Source organism: Hyperolius riggenbachi, chromosome 10 (assembly GCF_040937935.1).
Source record: "Hyperolius riggenbachi isolate aHypRig1 chromosome 10, aHypRig1.pri, whole genome shotgun sequence".
In the NCBI taxonomy this organism is placed as follows: domain Eukaryota; kingdom Metazoa; phylum Chordata; class Amphibia; order Anura; family Hyperoliidae; genus Hyperolius; species Hyperolius riggenbachi.
In genome coordinates this window covers 61,375,077-61,395,963 of record NC_090655.1, presented here as the reverse complement: position 1 = coordinate 61,395,963, position 20,887 = coordinate 61,375,077, and the positions used below count along the sequence as shown (strand labels likewise).

General features: G+C 44.4%; 1 protein-coding gene across 2 annotated transcripts in view; it reads left to right on the top strand.

Annotated features, from left to right (window-relative positions):
* The window catches only part of MXI1 (MAX interactor 1, dimerization protein), a 62,696-nt gene that overhangs the window by 30,909 nt on the left and 10,900 nt on the right, over positions 1 to 20,887 (top strand). For both annotated transcript variants that reach the window (XM_068257996.1, XM_068257997.1), the window contains exon 3: positions 9,896 to 9,925. In XM_068257996.1, the coding sequence (XP_068114097.1) occupies positions 9,896 to 9,925 (30 nt within the window). The remainder of the gene's footprint in view (positions 1 to 9,895; positions 9,926 to 20,887) is intronic.

The window sequence follows — 20,887 nt, the reverse complement described above, 5'->3', positions numbered from 1 at the left end:
TGTTTTAAAGCAGTAGGATCAGCCATACTATGCCAGGGAAAAAAACACATATATAAGTAGATAAATACTTGATCTACTTACATAACACATGTATTATACTGTCCACGTTTTGATTTCAGTGAATGTTATATAGTAAACTACGAGAATTCTGTTCCTGGTGGGGGCCATGTCTTTTGCCCACAGTTAAGGCTAACTCATGATGTCATTTCTGCCCTTTACTTTTTTTCTTGTCTCCTCCAATCACTGAGTCACCTCAGCCTTGCTTGTAAACACAAGTGAGTAGGGGATTAGGTTTCAGATAAGAAGCTGGCAGGGAAATAAAGGGAAGAGGAGGAATAGATTATAGATAAAAAGAACCCCCTGCATGCAATTCTTTGGCAGGACTACTAAAGGGCCAGTGTTCCTTAAGTATGTGATAACTCCAAATCCATAACAGCAGAAAAAGTTTTGAATGCAGGCTTAGCATCTTTATCACTTAATACACTCAGACCAGTTGCTGTTGAAATTAGATTTTTATGGTGACGATACCGCTTTAAGACTGAATGAAATTGTTGTCCAGTCAGTAAGTGTGTAGGAGTGAAGGGTGGGGAATTTCCCAGAATCCCGCTCTCCAGTTACTATAATGAATTTTTATGAGCTCCATTCATTTTGTCGCAAGAGGATTCAGTCTCTTTGAATCAATATTTAAGTTTTTTTAATTTTGGGGGGAGGGGGGGGGGGGGGTAGTTTTGTGTGTAACGAATAAATATTAAAGGACCAGTATCGCAAAAAAATAGGCAGTTAAAATCTGACAGAACCGACAGGTTTTGGGCCAGTCCATCTCCTCATGAGGGATTCTCAGGGTTTTCTTTGTTTTCAACAGCATTTCCTGAACAGCAGTTGCAACGTCTAACTGACAAAATAGTGTGCAAGTGAGTAGGGAGGCTGGCTGGTATCTTCGCGATAGTGGTCCTTTAAGAATCCAAATAGGCAAAGTGAAAGAATTAAGACCCTATAAAAAATTGAATGGTTTGAAAATTGATGCATATCATTTTGGATATATATCCACAAATCAAGAAAATGGCAAGCTATTCTACACACTTCCTCTTTCACAAATATTGATCAGAAAAATTAGCCACTCCCAAAATCAGACGTGTGTGTGTGTGTGTGTGTGTGCGTGCGTGCGTGCGTGTGTGTGTTGCTACCTTTAGATTGCATAGCTTCCAACTGTCCCTCTTTCAGAGGGACAGTCCCTCTTTGGGAGCCCTGTCCATCTGTCCCTCTTTCCTCCTCATTTGTCCCTCCTTCTATGTAAATATATATATTTCTCTACTAAAATTGTGTTTGACTCTAAACTTTATTCCCATCCTTTAAATTGATATATTAGTAATGTTAATATGAAGGAAAATGAACCAGTATAGAATGGACCAGTGTGGTTTTAGTGATAAAACAACATATTTTTCTCATAAAATCTTTATGGTATGCGTGACTAGGGTTGTGACAGGGGTATTATTAGGGGTGTGGCAGGGGCGTGGCTTAAGTGCCCCTCTTTCTCATGTCAAAAAGTTGGGAGGTATGAGATTGTGAGTATGGTAGAGATTGGGTTGTGAGCTCCTCTGAGGTACAATTAGTACAACAGGATTATGAAGTGCCACAGAGGATATTAGTGCTGTATAAATAAATATCAACAATAAACTTTAAAGTTGAACATAAGCAAAAGGATATAGATGTTGGAAAAGAAGTTACATAACTGAAATTTTATCCTGTCCTGCAGTTCTTCAGAGATCCAAAGTGGGAAATCTTATAAAGGGTTAAGAGGCAGCCCTGGAGAATGGCTGCGCCTGTTTGTGACAGAGGGGGTTCTGGGAGTTGCAGGAAACTCATTCCAGATGCGAAATAAAGTCTCCCTAGCAAGCTGCAGCAGTCCTCCTTCCAGCCTGCTGCTGAGGTCTGTGAGGCTGATATTAGGCATACATCTAAGAAGGGGCCGCAATCATTTAGGTGCGGAGGTAGCCGCTAGTATAATATCAGTAAAATTACCAATATTCTACTATTGGGCAGTAGTCATTTCAATTGTAAAATATTGGTAATTTTTACTGCAGTTCTAGTGCGTCATATTATCTTCATTTCTAAAGGTGGCCACATACATGATACAATAAAATGATCTAATTTTACGGCAATTCGATAAATATGATCGGATCTCCCAAAAAAATCTAAAGCTTTTTTTTTTTCATTAGAAAAATCCGATCGAATTTCCTGTTTTTTTAATCGCTCCGGATGCTGGAAATTTTTCTTCAACTTTTCTAAAGATTGTATGGTGTGTGTTAGATTGTCAACTTATTAATATACACACCCTAGCAATTTTCTCAGAGTTTCCAATCATTTTTATCATGATTGGGGAAAAATTCAACATATATGTGTGTGGTACATTGGTCAACAAATGTTGCTATCAGTCAGAAAAATTGATTGCAATTCTTAAATTGAACAGATATTTTAAAAATTGTATGGTATGTGGCCACCTTAAGCCCGCATATATTCCACAGCCCAATCCATAAACGTGTATGCAGGCCTGTGGTGTCGGTACAAAAATCATCCGACTCCGACTCCCCACTGTATGAAACCTCCGACTCCAACTCCAGGTACCCAAAATTGCTCCGACTCTGACTCCAACTCCACAGCACTTGCAGAGCTATGGAGTGGATACAAAAATCATCTGACTCTTCAGTTTATGTAACCACCGACTCAGACTCCAGGTACCCAAAAACTGCTCTGACTCCACTGCCCTGCGTGCATATAGGGTTTTCCAGATTTCAAAACTCTGCTCCCTTCACCCACTACATCAGGCAGATTAAATATATATGTAAGATAAAAAAATGAACAGATTTAAAGTTCTTTATTGGTGTTGCCAAACTCATGATTTTAGTCTTTCCTCAACTCCTCTCTCAACTGACTGCTTTTTTTTCTGTTGCGTTAGCTCTTAAAGGGAACCTAAAGTGAGAGGGATATGGAGGCTGACACGTTTATTTTTTTTTAAATAATGCACATTGTCTGGCTGTCCTCCTGATCCTCTTCAGATACTTTAAGCTATATACCCTGAACAAGCATGCAGATCAGATGTCTATGACAAATCTGACAAGATAAGCTGCATGCTGGTTTCAGATGTGTGATTTAGAACCCATTGACCAGAAAGATCAGCAGCACTGCCAGGCAACCAGTAGTGTTTAAAAGGAAATAAATATGGCAGCTTTCATAGATCTCACACCTCGGGTTCCTTTGAAAAGCAAACCTTAAAGAGAACCCGAGGTGGGTTTGACGAATATTATCTGCAAACAGATCTGCCTATACAGCCCAGCCTCTGTTGCTATCCCAAACCACCCTAAGGTCCCCCTGCAATCCCTCCATAAATCACAGCCAGGCTGCTGACAACCAGCTTGTCAGAGCTGGCTGTGTTTATCTCTATAGTGTCAGTCTGCTGCTCTCCCCGCCTCCTGCAGAACTCCAGTCCCCGCCTGCATCCCTTCCCTCCCTGCTGATTGGAGGGAAGGGACGGGGGCAGGGACCGGAGCTATGCAGGAGGCGGGGGAGCAGCTGAGACTGACACTACAGATGTAAACACAGCCTCACAGCATGGCTGTGATTTATGAGGGATTGCAGAGCGCAGGGGGACCTTAGTGGGGTTTGGGATAGCAACAGAGGCTGGGCTGTATAGGCAGATCCAGCCTCTGTATGCAGATAACATTCTTTAAACACACCTCGGGTTCTCTTTAAAGAGAATCTGTATTGTTAAAATTGCACAAAAGTAAACATACCAGTGCGTTAGGGGACATCTCCTATTCCCCTCTGTCACAATTTCGCCGCTCCTCGCCGCATTAAAAGTGGTTAAAAACTGTTTTAAAAAGTTTGTTTATAAACAAACAAAATGGCCACCAAAACAGGAAGTAGGTTGATGTACAGTATGTCCACACATAGAAAATACATCCATACACAAGCAGGCTGTATACACCCTTCCTTTTGAATCTCAAGAGATCATTTGTGTGTTTCTTTCCCCCTGCACCTCTCATGCACTGAAGTTTCAGGCTGCTCGTTTCTTCCTGCAAACAGCTTTGCCCTTGTCTGTAATTCCTCAGTATATGAAAGCCCAGCCAGCTCAGAGGACGATTTATCCAGCTTGTAAAAGATAAGAGAGAAGAGAGAAGCTGCCCTAATCTAAATAATACACAGGCAGTGTGCATAGAGGGGCCTGGATGGGGGAGTTCATAGCAGAATCACAACACTGAAGAACTTGGCAGCCTTCCAGACACAGGCCGACAAGTCTGACAGGGGAAAGATACATTGATTTATTACAGAGACTGTGATAGTAGAAAGTGCTGCAGTAAGCCAAAACACATTAGAATAGCTTTTGGAACTTGTAGGATGATAAAAAACAGGATGCAATTTTTGTTACGGAGTCTCGTTAACTGATGGAAAACTTTTAAACCAAGTACTTTGTCTCAAAATGCAATAAGTTGAAAAGTTTTGGTTCCCTTCAGGGTTCCTGTAAGCCTGCGGTGCACAGTCATCTCAACCTGTCATCTGAAAGAATTATCTGTCAGAGAGAAACAGTTTCTAATTACTTCACAAGCACACAAACTCATGAGGCATCTATCCGGAGAAGAGACGCTTAACGATTCAATGATCAAAATTTCAAGTACATGGCAGGCAATACTGTCCTAGTTCTCTGAGCAGTAAAGAGGGCCATACACTAGGCGTCCAACCAACCAATCGACCATCCAAATTATTATAATCAAATTGGATGAAAATTGGTGCTGCCAAGTGCATGCCCGAACGACAAAGCGACCAATTTCGGGACAGAAATTGGCCGCACCGTCGATCGTGCATGGTGGAAAATTTCAGGCCGAGGTTGGTTGGTCAAGTGCGCAGCGGTACGGCGGACGAATTGTAAATGAGCGACGAGACGACTAAATCCCCGCCGCTGCCGCCTCAATGTATAAATGTATGTAGTGTATTTATACATTACCTGTCCGGTGTCAGCCTCCACGCGGTTTCCGTTGATTTCGTCGGGTTTCGCATACATGCCGGCGGTGCTCTGACGTCACAAAGGCGCATAGCAGATGATGTCAGACGCTATGCGCAGCTAGCGTGTATGCGGCTTACCCAGCGAGATGGACGGATGGACCCGATGAGCTGCTTCAAGACAGGTAATGTTTAAATGCCCGACATAATTTACATACATTTATACATTTTGGGGGCAGCGGCAGGGCGGAGAGAGGCAGCTCAGCCGATTCCCGGATGATTTCATGCTGAAATCGTGCGGGAATCGGCCTGTAGTGTATAGGCAGATTCGATTAGAGGCAAATTTATCTCTTGGTCGAATCTGCCCATATTTATTCTAGTGTATGGGCACCTTAAGAGTTTTAGTTTAGATTGTAGAGGCAATACAATCAAATACATGTGACCCAGGAGTGGAAGTGGATCCTGCCCTATTAGGGCGTTATTAAAAACGCTAGCTGTTTGAAAACTGCTTGGGTAATGTATTTCAATGGGCTGGTGCACACCAGAGCGGTTCGTTTTTTCCACAAACGCAAACTCGGGGGCTGCAGCAATTTTTAGATTTCTGAGGCGTTTCTGCTTCAATGTTAAAGTATAGGAAAGTGGAAAACCGCTCTGAAAAACGCTAGATCAGAGCAGTTTTCCAGGCGTTTTTGTTACAGAAGCTGTTCAATAACAGCTTTTCTGTAACATTATGCGAAATCTGCTACACAAAAACGCTCCAAAAAACGCTAGGCATGTTTAGAAAATCTCTCTTATGCCTAAAATCACTCTGAAAACCTGCTTCAAAAACCTCTCGCGTTTTGCGGATCTGCTAGAGGTTTTTGGTTTGCACTAGCCCTTAGACTTATCATTTTACGGGTAGGCAAATACCAGTACAATAAGTACATGCTTGTAGTAGGGGTAGGAGGGTGTTAGCTGCTGGGTAGAGATTGTTAGAGTAGAAAGAAAGATCAGCTGACAGTTATGAAGAGCTGGCTTGTGAAGGTCCAATAAAGTTGTTATGTGGGAGAATATGTCTAGGATGAGGAAGAGAATTCCAGAGAGTGGGGGCTGCTAGGAGAAGTCTTGCAGCTGTGTACGAATGAGGTGAGCTGATGAGTGAGGAGGATATTAGTCAGAGTTGGGGAAAAAGACAGGGTAGAGTAAAATGTATTTGTGTATGAGGTTAGATATATGAATAGAACAGGAAGGCAGAGCACAGAAACTGGACACGTGGCCAGGCCTCCTCTTCCATGCTCCACCAAGTTGGATTCCTCTTGTCCAGTTGCTATTGTTTTTTCCACAGCAGTTTGCCGCCTACTTTCCCCCCTCCCCCCCTTCCATTTCACAGCGATTTTAGACAGTTGTCACCTGGAATGATCACAAATGATCCCCTAGGTTGAAAACAGTCTAATGTCTGTACGATTAAAGTTATCTAAAGTTAGTGGATTATGGTGTGAGCTCAGGGCCGGCCCGCCCATGAGGCGGGGTGAAACGTTTGCCTCAGGCGGCACTTCTGGGGGGGCGGCACCCGCCCGTCCAGGGGTGTGGAAGGCCGCCCGAGCTGGAGGGGATAGCGGGCAGGAAGGGGGTATTGGGCCTAGCGGCGGGGAGGCGGGTCGGACCCCCCCCCCTCCCTCGCCTGGGTCCCCCGCTCCCCTCCAGCTTGTTACGTCGCTGGCTGCAGCTATAAGAGGCAACGGGCGGGGATCACTCACCTCTTCCTCGTTCCAGCGTGTGCTCCACTGACGTCACTTCTTGCGGCGTAGCAGGGGGGCGGCGGCGATTTCTTTAAAGCTTGCCTCAGGCGGCAAATGGTCTAGGCCCGGGCCTGTGTGAGCTCCTCTGAGGGAAGTCAGTGACATGACTATGTACTTTGTAAAGTGCTGCAGAAGATGTCAGTGCTATATAAATACATAATAATATGGTAGGACATTAGACTATGACTATGGTAGGGATTAGATTGTGAGCTCCTCTGAGGAGTGACATGACTATGTACTCTGTAAAGCGCAGCAGAAGATGTCAGTGCTATATAAACACATAATAATAATAATAATATGGTAGGACATTAGACTACGAATATGGTAGGATTAGAATGTGAGGTCCTCTGAGGACAGTCATTGACATGACTGTAAAGTGCTGCAGAAGGTGTCAGTGCTGTATAACTCTATATGGAAACTGTACTTAGAATTAATAATACATTAATAAAGGTAGAGTTCCAAACTAATGTATAATTTTTAATTATATTAGTTGTTCCCTACAGTAGGTGGGGCACACACACATCTGACAGTCTATTTCTAGCTTTACACATTGGAGAGAAGAGGTCACAACAACAACACAAGCTGTCCAGACACTACTGTAAATTTAGCCCAGCTCATCAGCCTTTGTCTCTTTATTTTGCCACCACTGCTCCTTCCTCTGTTGGGAAAGAAACCCTGTAGTATATTTATTTGCTTACTACAGATGTATTTCCCCCTCCCTCCCATTTCTCTTGCCTTTTCTTCTACTCAGCTGTGACCTCAAGTGAACTTTTTGTACTAGCCCAGAACTCCTGAGTCACACACTGTGCCCAGTGCCGGCTGAGGACACTTAACCCTTCACAGGGAGGAGGACAGCGATCTGCAGCACAAACCCCACAGTCTGCTCACAGCAACGCACTCAGCACTGATGTCAGAGCTGTCTTCTCAGACTCTCTCTGCCTTATTATTAAGCATCTCATGTACGGCCTGTCTACATTCTCCGATGGAATTTGGGCAGACTGGAAGAATTTATTTATTTATGAGGCTGCCATATTTATTTCCTTCTAAATAATACCAGTTGCCTGGCAGCCCTGATCTATTTGGCTGCAGTAGTGTCTGAATCACACCAGAAACAAGCATGCAGCTAATCTTGGCAGATCTTACAATAATGTCAGAAATACCTGATCTGCTGCATGCTTGTTCAGTGTCTATGGCTAATGTTGGGAATACACCATACAATTTTCTGTTAGATTTTTTGTTAGATTTACTGTAATTAGATTATTTTCTGTAGAGACTGGTCATTATCTCTGGTGCATTGTCTTCTGGTTATCTCCTGCCAAGTAGAACAATGCCTAATTGCTAGGCAGATAGATGGTTAGATAGATAATTTCCAACATGTTGGAAATTATCTATCTGGCAGGTAAATCTAATGCTGGGGATACACGGTACGTTTCTGTACAGTGTATCGACCAGCTGGTCGGGCCAGCTGATAATATTCAGCTGGCCCGATCATGCCGCTGTTCCCGCCGGCGGACAATGGCAGGGAATCGAGCGGCTGATAAGGAAGCGCCAGCGGGGGCGAGCGGTAATCGATCCGCGGGGATGCGCCGGCATCGATCCGTCGCATAAAACGAGCCATGTATGCATGGCATTATGCTGGATTTACACCATACAGACCCGCCCGCGTCACTTCCCTCCAATCAGCCGGAGGGAAGGGACACGGCGGGTAGCGCCGATACGGAGGAGGCGGGGGAGCGGCGCTGACTGACAGCGCAGAGGTAAACATTGTACTGGCGACACACTGCGTGTCGCCAGCACTGCGGGGGGTATAGTGGCGCGCAGGGGGGTCTTGGAGGCACACCATGGGGCAACAGAGGCTGGTGTTAGTGTGCACAACCAGCCTCTGTGCCCCACTAACATAATAAAATCCACCTCGGGTTCTCTTTAAAAGGAAAAAAAATATGGCAGCTTCCATATCACTCTCACTTCAGTTGTCCTTTAAAATATAAAAGCCCTAGCTGAAGATTCTGCATGATGCCAGTCCATGATTACTAGTTTGCCTACTCTACAGAGCCCCCACTGTTTTTCAGTGTGACCCAGGGAGAGCTCAAAAAAAAATTGCCAACTAAAAAAATATATTTTAATTGAATTAAACACTTGTGCTTCAGGATGATTTCCTACCCAGAGATAGGTTTGTAAATCCTCAGTGCACTTAAGATAAAGTGCAGCAAATGACTTATTTCCCCATCTGCTCCCTCACCATCCTCCTGGTCCCCTTGGTGCTGCTTATGTCTGCCCTGTAAAGTCTGTGACTCAGATGAGTTGTTGGCCAATGTTCATGTGTTGCCCAGCTATGTGCACCCCTCAATCACACTTCCTCACACTCCCATGGCCGTGATCATGGAGTGCATCCTTGACCGCACATGCGCAGTGGCCCACAACTCAGCTGGATCAGGGGCTTCACATCAGCGCAACGGAGGAGACCTGATAAAGTTCGAGAGACCAGACCAACTACTGGGGGCTGGAGGAAGCCCCAAGTAAGTAAAAGTTTTTTGCTGCAATGTTTCAGGTTTACTGCACAATTTCTGTGGGATGCAGGGATCGGGACTTGATCCAATGGGCCACAGTTTGGGGTCAAGTTCTTTACAGGCACGTTGCTTGCCCTGTAGACTAGTGCTGTGTCCTGTTGCTGTGGAGGTGGGCGGATGGATGACATGTGGGGAGGAGCAAGGAGGAGAACAATGGACTCAGCCTCAGATGAGCTAATCTGGCAGTCCAGATCTCTTGCTGAAGCCCTGATTCCGCCATACTTACACTAGATAATGTTAAAAATCTACCTTTATGCACCCAAGACAGTCAAAACTAGGTTTTAACCTTTAAACACAAAATAAGACTGTGAGATTCTAGGAAAGTCCTATTTAAGACTACAGATACAATTGCTTATTTCAAACAGTTTATTTTCACTTCAGTTTTGCTTTAATTATTGATATTGCTGTTTCTTTATTAATACTAATGTCTTTTTTATGTACTGTATATATCACTGTTCTTTGTGTGTCATTGTCATTGATACAAATAAATAATTGCTATTTTATTATCTTCTTTTATAGCCATTATTTGTTTTTAAAATCATTTTTCTTTGTTTTCAGGTCAACACACAATGAATTAGAAAAAAACAGGTAAGTGTCATTTTCTGTAATGAAAGTGTATAAACAGTTTTGAAGGTTATATGCCCAACGGCCAGGCAGGCGGCGAAGGCGGTATTGCGAGACAAATAACATTTATATTGCGCTTTTCCGCTGGAGGACTCAAAGCGCAAGAGCTGCAGTTGCTAGGGTGCGCGCTATAGACAGTAGCAGTGTTAGGGAGTCTTGCCCAAGGTCTCCTCATTGAATAGGTGTTGACTTACTGAACAGGAAGAGATGAGATTTGAACCCGTTTTCCTGTGGCAGGGCCCTTAACCAGTACACTATCCAGATTGATTCCTAGAGATTTAGATTTCATGTTTAAGACTATCGAGACTTGGCCTGCAGTGTATGGGCAGCCAACAGATCTCTCTTCGTTCTGAGCGAGATCTGTCTCCTGGTGTATGGACACTTTTAGGCCTCGTTCACATTGGGTGCGTTTAAAAACGTGTAAAAACGCATGATAATAAACACAAGGGCTTGTGCATGCTTTAGTGTTTTAGTGCGGTGCACTTTTTTAAGCATGTTTGGCTGCAGTAGCAGTTGTCAATAAAGCTTTGTTTTCATATGTAAATGTATTTTTTTCTCAAATAGGGGTAAAAAACATACACTTCTATGCGCTAAAATAGCGCACCCATTCACTTGCATTGATCTGCGCTTTACAGCTCAACGCACAGAAATGCATGCAGCACTACGTTTTTGTAACGCAGCGCAGCGCATACATGTGAACCAGGCACATTTAAGTACATGGGGAAATCAATGACTTGCAGAACGCACAGGGCAATGAGCTGTGAAAAGCGCACAGTAACGGCCCTGATGTGAACGAGGCCTTAGACTTCAATGTTTATGTACTGATTTTCACAATCTGATGCACGGAGTGACTGTCAAATGATAATCCTAATTCTTTCCCTTATTTCATTTTTAACCTTTTTACAATTTCTTTTTCCCTTTTGTACATTTCCTCTTTTAAATACTTTTTACTGTTTTTCACTCCTCATTTCTGAAAGGCTTAATTGCAAAAATGTTTTTGTTCAGGAGAATCATGAAACTGTGGCTGAGTATATTACATGAAGAATAGGGAAAATGATTGCTCCTATAAATGGTCCTGTAGGGATCTCCGGGTACCGCTGGGAATGTGCAGAGGGAAGATATGGGCCCCGGGCTGCCAGGGGACTAGCTGAGAATTAGGGAGGCTGGGCTAGTGGAATGTAGGAGGCTGAGGAATTTGTCAGTCAGGGGTCACAGGATTTACGTTGGGCTCATTGTCAGTGCTGATTTATTTGCCTGAATGTCTTCTTAATGTAATGTGCTGTTAATATTCACAGCTAGTGGGAGGCAGATTTATGACAGAAGGGGGGCTGCTGTCTTCCATGTTAATCGGTTCTGTAGCGCATTAAGTACAATGGGGTTGTCACACAAGATGGCTGCCAAATTCCTTGATTCAGATTTCCAATTTATCTTGTGTGACAAGATGGCTGCTAGTTTCCATGACATTGTTTTCACATACAAATGGACTTAGGAGACAAGATGGACCCTCTCTCTATTATAACCTTTTGTTTTTTATGAAAGTCTGTCAAGTACGGAAATACTGCACTGGTGAGACAAGATGGCTCCCATATTCCGCTATAATTGACAAGACCTATAATATTTATTGTTCACACATGCAACTATTCTGGCCCATTATCATCTAAACTTGGTTTGTTGGATGATAGTTGGGTGTGTGTACACTGGCAAAACGACAACACATCCAACTGATAACATACAGTCTGCCTGATCGAACTGGTGGATCAACCTGTCCAACTATCGTAAAGCTTGGCCACGTGTGTACAAGTCGTTTGAATGACTTGTTGTTTTTGAATGCGGAAATGTTGGTGCTCGCACAGTATTTAAATAAGTTGGTTGTTTAGTGGATCAGTGCATGTGTACGTACTTGTCGTGTAAACAAGTCGTGCAGCTGAACATGTTGTGCGTTTGGTCGTGCATGAAGTTGCACATGTGTATGAGCCTTTAACTACAGTCCTGGCCAAAAGTTTTGAGACCGTCAAAAATATTGGAAATGAGAAAAGTTGGTGCTTAAGTTTTTATAATAGCAATCTGCATATACTCCAGAATGTTATGAAGAGTGTTCAGATGAATTGCATAGTCCTTCTTTGCCATGAAAATTAGCTGAATCCCAAAAAAAACCTTTCCACTGCATTTCATTGCTGTCATTAAAGGACCTGCTGAGATCATTTCAGTTATCGTCTTGTTAACTCAGGTGAGAATGTTGACGAGCACAAGGCTGGAGATCATTATGTCAGGCTGATTGGGTTATAATGGCAGACTTGACATGTTAAAAGGAGGGTGATGCATGAAATCATTGATCTTCCATTGTTAACCATGGTGACCAGCAAAGACATGCATGCAGCCATCATCGCGTTGCATAAAAATGGCTTCACAGGCAAGGATATTGTGGCTACTAAGACTGCACCTAAATCAACAATTTATAGGATCATCAAGAACTTCAAGGAAAGAGGTTCAATTCTTGTTAAGAAGGTTTCAGGGTGTCCAAAAAAGTCCAGCAAGCTCCAGGATCGTCTCCTAAAGAGGATTCAGCTGCGGGATCGGAGTGCAACCAGTGCAGAGGTTACTCAGGATGGCAGCAGGCTGGTGTGAGTTCATCTGCACGCACAGTGAGGCGAAGACTTTCGGAAGATGGCCTGGTGTCAAGAAGGGCAGCAAAGAAGCCACTTCTCTCGCAAAAAACCACCAGGAACAGATTGATCTTCTGCAGAAAGTATGGTGAATGGACTGCTGAGGACTGGAGCAAAGTCCTATTCTCCGATGAAGCCCCTTTCTGATTGTTTGGGGCATCTGGAAAAAGGTTTGTCAGGAGAAGAAAAGGTGAGCGCTACCATCAGTCCTGTGTCATGGCAACAGTAAAGCATCCTGAGACCATTCATGTGTGGGGTTGCTTCTCATCCAAGGGAGTGGGCTCACTCACAATTTTGTCAAAAAACACAGCCATGAATAAAGCATGGTACCAAAATACCCTCCAACAGCAACTTCTTCAAACAATTCAACAACAGTTTGGTGAAGAACAATGCATTTTCCAGCATGATGGAGCACCGTGTCATAAGGCAAAAATGATAACCAAGTGGCTTGGGGACCAAAACGTTTACATTTTGGGTCCATGGCCTGGAAACTCCCCAGATCTTAATCCCATTGAGAACTTGTGGTCATTCCTCAAGAGGCGGGTGGACAAACAAAAACCAACTGATTCTGAGAAACTCAAAGAAGTGATTATGAAAGAATGGGTTGCTATCAGTCAGGATTTGGCCCAGAAGTTGATTGAGAGCATGCCCAGTCGAATTGCAGAGGTCCTGAAAAAGAAGGGCCAACACTGCAAATACTGACTCTTTGAATAAATTTCATGTAATTGTCCATGGCCTTTGAAACGTATGAAGTGCTTATAATTACCGTATATTTCAGTACATCACATAAACAACTGAAACAAAGATCTAAAAGCAGTTTAGCAGCAAACTTTGTGAAAACTAATATTTTTGACAGTCTCAAAACTTTTGGCCAGGACTTTATTATGCTATCTAGCTGACCTGCATACCCTTGATCTTGATAATTGGTTCTGTACAAAGGAAATGCTGGGTATGTGAGACACATTGGTCACTGTTTTGTAACGTGTAATGAAAACATTATGTTTAGAAGAAAACATCCAATCTGTTCCACCAATGTAGTAAATGAAGCCCTTTTTCTTTGCACCTTTGAGTGGACATTTTTCATTGCACAGACAAGGCCTCTTCTGTGCTCACAGCAGGTTCTCGAGTGATGTTTCAGTCAGCGGAAGTGGTGGCAGCGGTGGGATCATAGATGACTTCCTTTCTACGTTGTTCTGAAGTAATCCTGACACGGTGGAGCAGACTCGAGCTTTCATGTGTGTAACGGCCAACCACACCAAGCACACCACTTCTGCTTCATGTAGAAAGATGAAACAACCACCAAACCCAAGACAAATATTCAAAAACAGAGGCTCAGTGTGAAGCTCCATCTCAGAAGTGGCTTGTTGCACCTCATACCTTGCTGATGCCAGGAGCCCCTACTGAATGAGGAGGGAGGGAGAAGGAACATTTTTTTTTACCCAGGCTTAAAGCGGATCAGTGATGAAAAACTAACTTTAACAAGTAACTTGTCTATACTGTATATCTTATCTAAAGTTTAGATAGTTTGCACAGCAAATCTAGCTGCAAATAGCCTCAACAGTATAGGATTATTTCTTCCTGTGATACAATGACAGCAGCCATGTTCTGTTTGTGATCATTACACACAGGCAAGCTGCTCTGCATCTCCAGCCCTCAGCCTGTGAAAACTTCACTCCCCTCTCCTCCTCCCCTCTGCCTCTGAAATCTCTGACTAGTAACACCTCCTCCTCCTGCCCAGACTGAGCTCCCATAAGTCCTTGCTACATGGCTCTCAGAGTGCCAAGGCACTGGTGGAACTGTGGGGCGAGGCTTGTTTAGTTTATAGGGAATTAAAGTATTTAAAAAAAGTATTTGGCTTGAGGAATGCCCTATAAACTACAGTATATGAAAGGAACACAACTATGCAATGAGTAAGGCTGGTTTCACAGTAGGACGTTGCGTTTTAGGGGACGTTATGGTCGCATAACGTGCCCCTAACGCAACGCCTGGTGCTCTCTTATGTGGACGTCAGAGTGAGCCGCGTTGTGCAGCTCACTCTGGCGTCCGTGATGCCGTGATGCGTACTCTTGGACGCATGCGGCATCACGTGGTCCCGCCCGGCCAATCGCCGCACAGAGCGGCCGCTCCAGGAAGTAAACACTGCACGTCACTGAGTGCAGTGAATATTAATTAGCCATGTGCCTGGCCGCTCTCCGCTCCTCCCCAACATTACTGAGCATGTGCAAGCAGTCTAACGCGGCTCTGCTGCTTATAAGGTACTGCATGCAGTACGTTGTCTTATGGCGCAGCGTTACTAAGTAACGCAACGTGGGCACTGTGAACAGCCCATTGATTTTTCATTGCTGTGCAGTGGGGTGCGTTACAGGCTGCTCTAACATGCGCCTGTAACGTCCCACTGTGAAACCAGCCTAAAAGTTTATCTCGGATCCACTTTAAATAAGAACTCAAATAGGGAGGATTTGTACTTGATGAGATGCGTTTGATAACATCCTATCACAAGATCTGAATAATAGCAGTGAAAACTCCTCTGTGTATGTTATGCCAATGAAATTGTGCACTGCTCTCGGCCATCGTAGGCACTTAGTTATATGAAAGGACCGTTTTGGGAGGGAAATTGGATTAAGTATTAGGAAGGGCTGGTTAGGGCGATTTAACACTACAAACTGGCGGTAGTGTAGTGCGCAGCACTGCATTGCCAAAAACAGGCCTTCAGGGAACACTGCGTTAGTACACTGTGTTCCCTGTCTGGCCAGCCAAGTAGGAAGTGAGGGGCGTTTGAGGTCACTTCCTGCTTCCGGTATGCGGAAGTGTATTGTAAAAATACGCTTCCACGCATGCACACCGTGACGTCAACTATTTAAAAAAAAAAACCTGCATCGCCATAGAATAACATGACTTCTGGTCCCGCACGGTAACGTATCTCTGCGCTAGTGTTGGATTAGGCACTTTGGGCGCGGCCTACCACAATGTGGGTGGGAAGTTTGAACTTCCCATAGGGATACATTGGGGCTGCGGTAGCAGTGCAGCAATTTGTACTGCGCCATTGTGAAAGGGCCCTCAGGGTTAGGTCCAGAGAAACGGAAGGGAATCGGTTGGGGTACCCAAGAGGTAAGGTAACAAGTGCAAAAAACAGACACAAAAGAACTGTTACAAAGTCAATGTTAAGTACTGGTAAATAAAATATACCAATGCCAGTGCTTTATCATCCAGACACCACATTCAAGCATACATTTGCAATAATTATATGTGAGACGCAATATTAAAGAATTTCATTTTTGGCTTGCTTGTATCCCATTTGCAAGTTCCAGGTTTATATATACAGAATGTAAATAAATAATAATGATAAACTATTTAAATGATAGCCCTCTGAATAAAAATAAAACACGTTAAGAGTTTTCACTCTGAAACGTTTAGGGCCCTTCTGTGCCCCCCTCCCAACTAAAGGTGTGTACACACATCCAATTTTGATTGTCCAGTGACTGGCCAATTTTACCACCTCCAGGAAGTATGAGGACTAAAGGTGATCAGGCATTGTATGGGCATAGGATCACGATCAACTCAGAGAGAGATCTGTTGTCTGCCCATACACCACGGACTGATTTCAGATAGATTCCTGCAGGAATTGGCTTGGCGCCCCCACCCGCTCCCAAGTGATAAAGCAAAACTGAAATATGTATAAAAAAATATATATATATTTTCACTTACCTGGGGCTTCTGCCAGCCACCTGCAGCTTCTCTGTCCTGCACCGTCTCTGAATGATCCTCCGGACTTTAAAGGTGGAGAGACTGAAAGTGAGCCACGGCGGGGGACCGGAGAATCGTTCAGAGACGGGCAGGACAGAGAAGCTGCAGGGGGCTAGCAGAAGCCACAGGTAAGTGAAAATCCTTTTTTTTTTTTTTTTATTTATTTATTTATTTTTACATATTTCAGTTCTGCTTTAAATGTGTCACTAGTGTCTGCGCTCAGAAATAAATGCTTATCTGTCCTCAGGCGTGATTCCCAGACTCCTCCTCTATTACTGTGAGTGCCTGTACCACGTGGCGCACATGCGATGTCACAAATGCACCTGGTGCCACGTAATACAGGCAGTAGCAGCGGACTCGGAGGGGGAGGTGTGATAGCGGAGGAGGCTGGGAGTTGCGTCAGAGGACAGGTGAGAATTGATTACAGTGCTGGGCACGGAGGAGCATTTAGCACTTGGGGGGACAGCAGCCGGGGATCCCTTGGGTACATCGTTACTGCAGCACACTAGATCGAGCACGAGATCAGATTTTACAGCATGCCTGATTGATGCTTTTGCACCACAATCGATCAGAGCATTGATGTGGTAGACGTGCTGCAGCACCAATTTTCATCTGTGTGAGGATCCGCTCGGCTGCCTGCGCAGGCAGGCAGCTTTTTGACCACTGTTCAGGTCTGCATTCTGCAGGTCTCTGGAAGAGAGACCTTTTATCAGTTTTGCAGCTTGCTGCTGAGGAATTTGCATACGTTTGTCATGCAGATTGCCTAGCCACATCCTTTGTAGGCTTGCTCTATAAATACCATGTGATATCACAGACCTGGGCTGGTCATAAGGGTTAGTCCTGTGAAACACTCCTGGAGTGTCAGCCTTGCTCATTGTTTAAAGATTAGCTTAGAGTAATTCCTGGGACTGCACTAGGCAGGTTTCCTAGTGCAGTTAGGATTGCATATCTGTTTTGTTTGTCTGTTGCGATTGTCCTGTCCCAGCAGTGGTCGACAGGAAGTCGTTCTGATCTTTGTTCTTGGAGTATAGCTGGAGCAGCGGTTGCTACCAGCTATCTCATCTGATCTGTCTTTCCTGGATCGCACTCGCCTTGCGCTAGTGCTGTGGATCCGTCTGATCTCCATCTCTCTTGCTGTACTTGGATCGCACTTGCTCTGGCGGAAAGAGCAGTGGATCCAGCTTGCTCTGTTTCTATACTTGAATCGCACTCGCTCTGGTGGAAAGAGCAGTGGATCGTATCTCTCACTTTTTTCTGTTTTCGTATATCTGTCTTGTCTGCTACGAACGCTTGCTGGAGGCTCGGTGAGGTAACCGTTAAGCAAACGCTCGCGTCCTCTGTTTCATGTTTGTCTGTCGGTGGTTAGTTAGGCGTGCTTGTCTCTGTTGTGCTTAACACGCGGAGACCGCGCATAAACGTGTGCACTGTTGCGAATGAGTGCGGTGTTCGCGTTTAGTTAGCGTTTGTTGTTTTCCTTGTTTTCTCAGTGTGTGATTTGCTGTGCCTTTGCTACTCTCGTGCTCTGCCTTGCTGTAGCCTTGTGTCACCTCTGGCAATCGCCTCTCTCGCGATTGCGTTCTTACTTCATATCTGCTGTTGTATGTGCACCGTCGCGGGTTGGCGACTAGATTGGGGCACATACATACATTCTGTCCCTGTGCTCATTCTCTTCCGCAATCGCTTCTCTTGCGATTGCGTTCTCACTTGGTCTCTTCTGTTGTGTGTCCACCGTCGCAGGTTGGCGGCTAGATTGGTGGACATACATACATTCCTCATCTGTGCTTATTCGGTCTTGTGTCGCTGTTAGCAATCGCCATCTCTGGCGATTGCCTTCTCACTTTATCTTCATGGTTGTGTGTTCATCGTCGCAGGGTGGCGACTAGATTGGTGGACACACATACCCTCTGTCGCTTTGATCTCTCTCTTTCAGGGCTATCTTGCCCTGCGTTTCTTCCCTTCGTACAATTCCTGTCTGGCGTCTGTGGCAGGGCAGAGGAGCTGTTCCTCTGCACTCCACAGCTCCACCTGTCAGGAATTTCCCTCTACAGGTGCATTGCACCTTTTGCTGGGTTCCCTCAAATTATACGCTTGTGGAGGATTTCCGCAGTGTCTCACGGAGAGAATTCCACAAGCGTTACAATCTGATTCAATAAAAATTATCAAATTGGATGGTCGATCGGGGCACAAAATCAGTAGATGTATGGCCACCTTAACAGAGTTTGATTACTATAAACAGATCATACCACATGGAAGTGGTAATATTGGCTAGTCATTGGCCAATCAAAATTGTATGTGTGTACACTCCCTTATAATTCACTTTTTTCTCCATCTCTAAATTTACTCTGATAGTATTAATTATCCTTTAGTATTTATATAGCAGTGACATCTTCTGCAGCGATGTACAAAGTATATTGTCTTTTCTCTTAACTGTCCATCAGAGGGGCTCACAATCTAATCCCCACCATAGTCAAATGTCTATGTATGTATCGTGTAGTGTATGTACTGTAGTCTAGGGCCAATATAGGCTGAAGCCAGTTAACTTATCTGTATGTTTTTGGGATGTATGAGGAAACCAGCGTGCCCAGAGGAAACAAACGCAGATAGGAGAACATACAAACTCCATGCAGATAGTGCCCTGACTGGAATTCGAACCGGGGACCCAGCGCTGCAATGCGAAATCACTAACCACTACGCCACCGTGCATTTGCTCTACTCTACATACCCCCCTGGAGAAGAGGGTGGGGTGGGCTGGGGGCGTTCCCAGTGAGCCAAAGCAATGGAGTTTCATAATTGGCACAATGGCCACATGGGCAGCATTTTAGGGGGTCTGCAAAAATGAATACTTGGCCATTATTTATTCCTGCAGCTATTGGAAATGTAACTTTAGCAGGTGGTGCATAATACCTTGAAACCTGTCTGTATGCTTTAAACTAGCCTTGTGACTTAATTGGGGAGCCTGAAAGTGCTGTGGGCTTTGAGGATGAAGCTGATCCCGAGCAGAGCTTCTGGGGTGAGAACTGAAATGTACTCAGTGGATAGAAAGCCTCTCTTGACCTCCCCCATCTGCAGCGCTGGGAGTCATGTGCTGATCCCTGGCACAGGGTCAACACTTTTTTTTTTCTTTTCTCTGCGGTTTTTCTGTCAAGTTTCTAAATTAGAACTCTGCTAAATGCACACTTCAAGAGGGTGGGGGAAGCAGAGGAGGAATGTTCTATGGGGATATACTACCCCACACTGCCTGCTAGAGAACTACAACCCCCAGCATGCATCCACTGCAGAGCTTAGTGCTCCTGGTGCCTCTGTTTGTGAGCTAAAGAGGAAGGTCCCATGCAGGGCTGTTTAATTGGGTTTTGAATTGAATACTACTATTATTATTATTGATTTATAAAGCCAACATATCCCGTGGCATTGTACAACGTAAGAAACAAACATCGGGCGCATAATAATACAGGCAATGGTATACGCCAATATACAGAATTGGTACAACACACAGAATTGGTAATTACAGTGAAAGAAGTGACAAAGGGTGATAGAGCCCTGCCCTTGTGAGCTTATAATCTACAATTTAGTTGTATGTAATTTTTTTAATTGTCCAACGGTCCCGACAGATTGAGATCTAGCAGAGCTCGTAAGTTTAGTGTAATTATAATAATAATACAATGCAATAACATTTCCATAGCGCTTTTCTCCCATAGGACTCAAAGCGCTTAGGCTCTCTCAGATTCAGTAATTGGTAGTAGGATGAAGTATTCACACAACAAAAGTTATATTTCTGCTAATGCCAAACTGAACAGGTGGGTTTTCAGTCTGAATTTAAACACATCCAGGGATGGAGCTGTCCTGATCTGTTGAGGTAAGGAGTTCCAAAACGTAGGGGCAGCATGACAGAAGGCTCTGGGACCAAAAGTTTCCAAGTGGACTCTGGGTATGATTAGATTATTAGAACCTGTTGATCTGAGAATGCGGGGATTGCTACGTAGCTGCAACATATCTTTCATGTATCCAGGGCCTAGATTATTCAGGAATTTAAATGTCAGTAGCCCGATCTTGAATAGGACCCTCCATTCTATAGGTAGCCAGTGAAGGGAGTGCAGGACTGGCATTATGCGGCAGTGACGGGGTTGGTTGATTAGCAGTCTGGCAGCAGTATTCTGTATCAGCTGTAGGCGGTACAAGACCTTTTTTGGAAGGCCAGTGTAGAGAGCATTACAGTAGTCCAGTCGGGATGTGATGAAGGCATGGACTAAGGTTGGCAGATCTTCTGGGGGGATGAGGTGCTTGATTTTTGCAATGTTCTTCAGGTGAAAATAGGATGATTTCACCACAGCAGAGATTTGAGTTCTGAAGTATAAATCCCCATCAATTAGAACTCCCAGGCTACGCACATGATCAGAGCTGCGTAGATCCGTGCCTCCTATTCCCAGTGGTGAAGACTGCAAGTTAAGTTGTTTTGTTATCACGCTCTGCCCTCCAATCAGAAGGACACCAATCTATATTATTCTACCAGACATGTTTATTA